At 50.7% G+C, this 8,599-nt stretch overlaps 1 protein-coding gene across 1 annotated transcript in view; it reads left to right on the top strand.

Moving 5' to 3' along the window:
* MRPS6 (mitochondrial ribosomal protein S6) overlaps nt 1-8,599 on the top strand; it is a 43,231-nt gene that overhangs the window by 21,610 nt on the left and 13,022 nt on the right. Inside the window, exon 2 of the mRNA XM_069007971.1 lies at nt 8,438-8,577. Within this exon, the coding sequence (XP_068864072.1) occupies nt 8,438-8,577 (140 nt within the window). The remainder of the gene's footprint in view (nt 1-8,437; nt 8,578-8,599) is intronic.

Here is an 8,599-nt window from a genome sequence, read left to right as displayed (position 1 = left end):
TACTGTTCTTTGTATACTGTATGCATATTATTTTGCCTCCTGCATTAGTCTTCAAACTAAAACTCTTATTAGAGAGTATTTGGATACTTCAGACTGTGTTTCTTGCAGTTTACATTCCTTTACCATGGCATTTTTGTCCTGTCTCAAAGTATTGTATGGAAATGTTTCAAAACTTCTGTACAAAGTTTCAATAAAAATAGAGAAGAAAAAAAGAAAAAAAAGCAAACCAAACCGACCAAGCCACCAGAACAGAGATTTGTGGAGCTGATTTGGAGTATTTTACTTTCTGTAAGCCCTGCGTCCCTGTAGGTAAAGATAATTCCCGTTTTTCCTGGTTATTCCAAAGGCAAAGCCTTTTGGGTTCTTTAAAAGTGCAAGGAGAACTTCAGGATCCCAAATGCTGCGAGCTTGGCCACTGGTGTTGGGAGGTGGGACTGGGGTGGACTGGGCTGGGCTCAGGGCACAAAACAGGAGTGGAGCCCCCTTTAGCTGTGGAATCTGCTTGGAAATTGTGCACAATTCCATCTTTTTTTGGTTTTTCTCTTTAAATATCCCGTTCAGCTGCTGCTTCAGCAGTTCTTGAGTATGACAAGCACCTTCTTACTGATTTTGGGGTTAACACATCAGCGCAGTTCTGTGAGCAGAGCCCAAGCCTGGATCTCCCCCTTCCTTCTGCTCATCCCTGTCCCCCAAAAGGACATGAGGAACTTGGGAATCATGGTGGGAATGACGATTTCCTTGTCCAGTGTTGGTGGTTCAGCAAGGAGAGGTGTTAAATTGGGGATTCCTGTTCTTTTGGAGATGGGATGTTGGCAATAACGGTGGCAAGGCTGCTAAAACCAGATTTTCAGCTGCAGAGAAAATTAATTAACCAAAATTATTCCTTTATTCTCTTCTTTTGCTGCTGTGTTGTATAAAAAATACGGAAGTTTTGCTGTTGTTTGTTTAAAGGGGTGGATAAGAAACATTTTTGGAGAGGAAGCTTTGGATTTGGGATGAGAAATAAGCATTTTCCTGCCTGCAAACTCAGTTTGGATTTGTGATTTCCAGGAGGGAGCGTTTTCATGAGTTAACTATTAATTAACCGGTTCCCTAATTAGTTTATTAGGTGTTTATTCAGTGAGCAGCTTTCCAGGTCAGCGATTCTCAAAGAGGTTCAAGGAGCCTCTTTTTCCCCAGCTGGTTCTGTTTGTGTTGGCCAAGTCTCACTCCCCAGTTTCCTGCTCTTTGGGATTGAAGGTTTCTCTGGGTGTGGGGGCCTGGCTCAGGTGGGTTCTGGGCAGGTTCACTCAATGCTGCAGCAACTCTGATTTGTGTGGAAAATCCCACGGAGGGAGGTGGTGGCAATGAGACCTTTTTCCTGCAGGGAATTCCCCTCCTGGGATGTGGCTGTCCTGGTTTCCCTGTGGATGTTCTGCTGTTGGGAAGGGGAACAAGGCAGGAGGTTTCACCTCTAGGCCTTCTCTGTTCGCTTTAATCAGGTTGTACTCAGGGATTTGCTTTTTGGGTGTTTTGGGCTTTATTTTTGAGGTGGTGGTGGAGTGATAGAGGATCATTCAGCTTTATGATGTTTATAACCCTTTGTCAGCGGTGATTTTTAATATTTACCTGAAGCCTGTTTGTGAGGTAGCTTTGTGTGTCCCAGGATTAATCTGGCAGAATTTGAGCAAGGAATTGCCAAGGTTCCTTCTTCACTTGGTGAAAACATTGTGACTTCCACCTTAAACCTTCTTCTGCTCCAGAGCCAAGAATGGTTGTGTTCTGCAAAAGTGGGAGGATGTAAAAACTCTGGTTGCGGTGCTCAAAATGTGCTGTGGAAAGCTTTTTACTCACCACGTTCAGCTTTGTCTTTGTCCTGACTCGTTGTCCTTGGGTAGCAGTGAGAATGTGCAGGATGGGTGTGAGAGCTGCCTGTCCAGAGCCAGATCTGATCCATGAAAATTCCTCTCATGGAAGGTGGAGATGGCTTAGACCAGTCTGGGTGGGGCAAGAGGCCACTGGCCCCTGGGCTGGATGAGGAATTGTGTGTCCAGCAGGAGCAGGGCAGGGATTGTCCCTCTGTGCTGGGCACTGAGAGGCCCCTCGAGGGCTGTGCCCAGTTCTGGCTCCTGCAGGAGAGCCCTGGAGGGGCTGGAGCGTGTCCAGGGCAGGGAAGGGAGCTGGGAAGGGGCTGGAGCCCCAGGAGCGGCTGAGGGAGCTGGGAAAGGGGCTCAGCCTGGAGCAAAGGAGGCTCAGGGGGGACCTTGTGGCTCTGCACAAGTCCCTGACAGGAGGGGGCAGCCGGGGGGGTCGGGCTCTGCTGCCAGGGAACAGGGACAGGAGGAGAGGGAACGGCCTCAGGCTGGGCCAGGGGAGGTTTAGATTGGATATTTGGAAAAATTTCCTCATGGAAAGGGAGCTCAGGCCTTGGCAGGGGCTGCCCAGGGAGGTTTGGAGTGCCCATCCCTGGAGGTGTCCCAGGAAGGGCTGGAGGTGGCACTCAGTGCTCTGGGCTGGGGACAAGGTGGGCATCGGGCACAGCTGGGCACAGCTGGGCTGGGAGGGCTTTTCCAGCCTCAGGGATCCTGGAAATTCTCTAATTCTGGGAAATCGCCTGAGTTGCCACTGCAGCTCTTTCCAGAGCTGGGACAGGGACCCCAACTGACCAGGGGACCTCCCTGTCCCCCTGTGGTGTCCTGCTCTGTGTATAAAGCTGGGGAAGGAGGAGGAAGAAGGGGGGATGTTCCCTCCATGCCTTCTTTGTTTGGGTGTAATTATTTTTCCTTTCCACTCCTAATTATTTAACCTTAAAGAACATACAAAGTAGACTTGATGAAATGTATTCACATCAAAAAGTCATGGCAGGAACACAACTTGGAGTTCCTGGGGAGCTCTTTCTCAGCAAGTTTCTGATCAGTAGGATTTTGCAGTGTTACACTGAAGCCCTTATTAGAATTTATTGTGGTTGGAAAAAGAGAGTTTCTGAAGTTTTGAGGAAGGTGTTTAATTAATTTTAAGGTTTAATTGATTCTGAATTGATTCTTCCTGGAATGCTGAGGACTCCCCATCCCTGGAAGTGTCGCTTGGACAGGGCTTGGAGCAACCTGGGACAGTGGAAGGGGGTCCCTGTCTGTGGCAGGGGGTGGCACTGGATGAGCCTTAAAATCCTGCCAACCCAAACCCTTCTGTGAAGTTGTGGCCAATTGTTACTTCAGCTGTTTCTAGTAATAAACCCTTGAAATGACCCTAAATCATGGGGGATTTGGCTGCTGTTTATTTCAGATTTAAAAGACACCTTTTAGGCTTTTTTTTAGAAACTCTCAAGACGCTCAGCTCTCTAAAATGAATTAAATTCAGTGTTGGGACTGATGCTTTAATTTAGCTGTGACTTGGTATTAACAGAGTACTTGAATTCCTTGGATTGTAGTTTAATTTCTTCTAGAATTTCCTTTGATCTTAAATACTGAGTTAAAAATAAAAAAGATCCATCGTAGAATTTCATTTCTTTGAAGAAGAAAGGTGGATTTTGGAACAGAAGAGTTCGAGCATCACTTTGAGTTTAAAAGTTGCTGCTTCCTCTGCATCCAGGTCCCTGGCCTTGGTATTCACATCTGGGTCTTTGGCTTACACCCCATTTAAATGCTAAATGAAGATCTGTTTGAAGGACGGGGTGTTAATTTTAATTCAGAGGTAATTTTGATCACTTCCCCCTGAGTTATTTTTGGTGATGTGCCTGCTGCAAATTCTATTTGCCAAATCCACTTCTGGAATAGTCTCTCCTGCCTTCGTGTTCACTCAGTGTTGGGTGGGAACGTGGAAAGGTTCTCATGGTCAGGAGAACCTGGGGGTTTCCCATTTGTCCCTTGTTCTGTCTTGGGAAAATTGTTCTGTTGTGGTTACAGAAACCTCTGTCCCTGCATCCAGCTGTCCCTAAATTGATCCCGGTCTGGGGCTCCAACACAAGAAAGGTGTCGGAATGTTGGAATGAGTCCAGTGGAGCCAGGCTGGAAGAGCTGGGGGTGTTCACCTGCAGAAGAGGAGGATCCAGGGAGAGCTCAGAGCCCCTGGCAGGGCCTAAAGGGGCTCCAGGAGAGCTGCAGAGGGACTGGGGACAAGGGCTGGAGGGCCAGGAGCCAGGGAATGGCTTCCCAGTGCCAGAGGGCAGGGCTGGATGGGAGATTGGGCAGGAATTGTTCCCTGGGAGGGTGGGCAGGCCCTGGCACAGGGTGCCCAGAGCAGCTGGGGCTGCCCCTGGATCCCTGGCAGTGTCCAAGGCCAGGCTGGACATTGGGGCTTGGAGCAGCCTGGCACAGTGGGAGGTGTCCCTGCCATGGCAGGGGTGGCACTGGGTGGGCTTTAAGGTCCCTCCATCCCAAAGCAGTCTAGGATCCCTCCATACCCCTGAACTTCCAGGCAGGTGTTGAGAGTCCTCCCATTCCCACTGCTCAATTTCCAGCCCAGCCTGTTTATCCCAGGGGTTCAGCACAGCTCCTACATCTTCTTTTTCCTTGGAATGCTGCATTTCTCTGGATTTTGATCTTTCCTGACTGCCCTGAGGGGTTGTACCCACCCTGGGGCTGCTGCTCTGGGTTGTTGTACAGTAACACAGAGGTTTCAATCATTTTCACTAATAATTTCTAGTGTTTTATTAAGCAGTAAATGACAGCAAGGAGTTGTTTTCCCACTTCGTTTTGCTGCTTGGAATTGCAGCTTCCTTCTAAACATGGATTTTGCCTTCTTTGATTTCCACCTCAGTAAATAATCCCAGACCAACCTTTTGTAACTGCTGAGCAACCAAAAAAAGACCTAATTTTATCCTGCTGTTGCTACATTGAAGGGATAATCAAGTAATTGGGATGGAGTTATTCCTGTTTATAATTTGGGATGTGCCCACTGACTTTAAATGTTTCCTGTTGGACTGAGCAAGTGGCCAGAAGAACTTGAGAACTGTCCTAGCCCTAAAACTATTGAGGATTTGGTGTTTGCTTCCTTTTCTCTCTCCAAGGACTCTTCTTGGAGGAGTTTTTGGTGGTTGACAAAGCTCTTTTTGTAGCCAGTGCTGGATTTTCTACTCCTTGGACTTTTCTTGGGGAAATGAGATGGAAAAAGGAGTGGTGGAGCCGAGTCCTTTCACGTGGCTCTGGTTCCAGGTGGGTGGCTCCTCGTTTTTTAGGAGGCATCAGCATTCCAAAGGGTTTATTTCCACATTTGGTTTGTCTCCAAGCTGTTCTTTGAGCTTTATGGCTGACGCTCATGCCTGAGGGCACTTTTCCACCAGAGTATTCCCTTTTTTTCCAGTTCCCGTGTCTTTATGCACTTCCTGGTTGCCAGGTGAGTCCTGTGGGACTGATAAAACCCATGGGAGCATTTTTATTCCCGCTGATAACACAACATTCCCTTGGGACGGGGTGGTTGGTGCTGCTTTGATGGTTCTTATGGGACATTGGTGGCTTTAATCCTGATGGGAATGGATGGGGCACCCCCAGTTGGGCATGGAAGAGTTTCCTGCTCTTGGGTGGGGTTGTGCTGAGCTGATAGACCGGTGAGGAGAGAGGGAGAGGCCAAAATCACAGAATTGCTGAGGGTGGAGAAGACCTTTAGTCCAACCATGGACCAGCAGCAGGGCATGCTCACCTTTAATCTACGTCCTCAGGGGGCACAACCCCACATTTCTGAGACACCTCCAGGGATGGGCACTCCAAACCTCCCTGGGCAGCTCTTGCCAAGGCCTGAGCTCCCTTTCCATGGGGAAATTCCTGCTGCTGTCCACCCTGAGCCTCCCCTGGCCCAGCCTGAGGCCGTTCCCTCTCCTCCTGTCCCTGTTCCCTGGCAGCAGAGCCCGACCCCCCCGGCTGCCCCCTCCTGTCAGGGACTTGTGCAGAGCCACAAGGTCCCCCCTGAGCCTCCTTTGCTCCAGGCTGAGCCCCTTTCCCAGCTCCCTCAGCCGCTCCTGGGGCTCCAGCCCCTTCCCAGCTCCCTTCCCTGCCCTGGACACGCTCCAGCCCCTCCAGGGCTCTCTTGCCATGGGGGCCCAGAACTGGGCACAGGGTTCAAGGTGGGGCCAACCAGAGGTGGGGACAAAGTGCTCAGGGTGTGGCCCTCAGCTGTGGCTGCTGTGACACCGGGCGCTGCATTGGACTTGGTGGGAATTGTGGAGTTAACAGGTTTCTTCTGGGCAGCTCTCAATATAGAATAGGGAATGAAGGAGTGGGGAATTTGCTTCTGAAGACAAAAGTCCTTTGGTTCCTTCTTCCGGGGCCCTCAGCCCTGGGTGTCCCTGGCTGCAGGGAGGGCTCAGGGCAGGGCCCGGGCTCTGCTCCGGGGCCCGGCAGCGGCACCAGAGCCACGGGCAGGGCCTGAGCCCGGCAATTGCCCTGCACAGGAGGCAGAACTGCTGCCCTGGGCAGGGCCCGGGCTGGAACAGAGCCCAGAGAGGGGCTGGAGCCTCCTCCCTGGGGATATTCCAGAATATCCACACTCCTGGGCCCTGGGCTCTGGGATGGCCCAGAGGTGGGAGCAGGTGGCCACTGTGGGCCCTTCCAGCCTGACCCATCCCGGGATTCTGGACCTTTCTAGAACAAGGTAACAACTTGTGACCGACTGATGTGGCCCAAGGCCACTGCCAAAGTTCACTGAGGGTGAAAGCAGCTGGGAATGGCTCTGGTTTGCCAGTGGGGGCAGGAGGGGTATCCAGAGCTGGAATTACAAACCAGGCCCTTCGCGCTCTTGTGAGCTCTTCCTTCTCCCCTCTGGAGCAGCAGCTCCCATTGTCTCCTTTTCCCTCCCCACATCTGTGGGACTGGAATTAGAGCTGGGCTGTGGGACTGGAATTAGTGCTGGCTGTTGAGGAAAAAATGTTGTGGCTCCCGAGTTGGGAGCCAGGCAGGCCCATTTCCTCTGTCCCCAAGTGGGCTGGCTCTGGGGCAAACCAAGGAACCTGTGTCTGTGGATCTCTTGGTTAGCAGAGTTCAGCCTATTTTTAGTTTGGGTGATGGCTTTAGGCAAGCCAAGGTAAAACCATGGCATTTTTGGGAGAGGGAGAATGAGAGGGGTTACAGTGACAAGCTTTCCAACCCAACAATTAGTTGATGTTTTCAGAGTATGGCCACAAGTGGGGAAGGTTGCAAATTTTACAATCCTGAATGTAGAAATCTGTGGCTTTCTTTTCTTGTTCTTTCTCTCTGGTTTTGTTTTTAAATACACAGGGCTTGAATCTTTGGCTTCGTTGTGTTTAGAAACTGCACCTCACGTTGGCCTTGCAGCCACTCGGGGAATGTGCTGAGTGGAAAAGAGACAAAAAGCTTCTGTGTCATTTGGGGGGAGAGGCATGGAGGGCAGGGAGTTTACCCAACAATATTTAATTTAATTTAATTTAAATCTGCATGGAGGTTAAGGAGGGTTTGTCAGGGGGGACCTCACTGCTCTCCACAACTCCCTGAAATGAGGTTGTGGAATGGGCATGGCCTGGAGGCTGCCAGAGCTCCGGGAGCCTTTGGACACTGCTGCCAGGGACACAATGGGATTGGTGGGGTGTCTGTGCTGAGCTTCCAGCTGAGCTCCTGAAGAAGGTGCAGGTTTTCAGCAAAGGGATTTACTGCAGAAATAACTTTGGTTATTGAGGTATCAGTGGGGAGCCACGTTCTGCTTCCTGCAGGGGGTGGTGGCTGTTTCCTTAGGGATGTCAGGAGAGCTGTGGGGACACCGAGGGGTTCCCTGGGGATCTGAGACCTGGGACAGGGACAGCACCCAGGGAGCAGCTGGGGCTGGGCCAGGGCAGGCTCAGGCTGGAGAGCAGGGAAAGGTTCTTCCCCCAGAGGCTGCTGGGCACTGCCCAGGCTCCCCAGGGAATGGGCACGGCCCCGAGGCTGCCAGAGCTCCAGGAGCGTTTGGACAGCGCTGCCAGGGATGCCCAGGCTGGGATTGCTGGGGGGTCTGGGCAGGGCCAGGGGCTGGATCAGTGATCCTGTGGGTCTCTTCCAGCTCAGGACATTCCAGGATTCTCCAAGTGTTCCACACGTGCAGTGTAAATAACAAGATAAATGAATGTGTGCTAATTGTTGTCTCCATATCAAGGATTTATGTTTTCCCCAGACTGTTCACTTTAAATATTAATGAACAATTAATATTTAAAGGACCAAGGACCCCAAAACTGTTGCCAATCCATCATTTTCCTTTGCTAGGATTATTTACTTGTGCAAGACTCAAACCTAGTGATTCCAGGTGAGTTCAATCCAGGAACCATTTCCTTTTTGCTGGGGCCCGACTTGGAAATGGCAGGAAATTTTGCTGAGCGATTGCCTGCTCCTAAAAATTCTCTCCCTTAATGCTTCCACTTTGTCTTCCTGGGTTGCAGCACCACCTCTCCAAGTGCTGAGCTGGGCAAGTAAAGGTGTCCCTTCTACCCTATAAAATAACCAGATTTCTATGAGTTTCTCACTTTTCTTTCTTTCTTTTCCAGCCTGAGACAGCTGCCGTGCTCAAACGCACCGTGGAGGCTCTGATGGAGAGAGGAGCCATCGTGAGGAACCTGGAGAACCTGGGGGAAAGGTCTCTGCCTTACAAAATCTCCAAGCACAAGGAGCGCCACAAGAGAGGCGGGTACGTGGTGATGCCTTTTCCT

This window comes from Aphelocoma coerulescens, chromosome 1 (assembly GCF_041296385.1).
Source record: "Aphelocoma coerulescens isolate FSJ_1873_10779 chromosome 1, UR_Acoe_1.0, whole genome shotgun sequence".
NCBI classification, from domain to species: Eukaryota; Metazoa; Chordata; class Aves; order Passeriformes; family Corvidae; genus Aphelocoma; species Aphelocoma coerulescens.
Note: the sequence above shows the minus strand (reverse complement) of the source record. Positions and strands in the feature narration are given on the sequence as shown.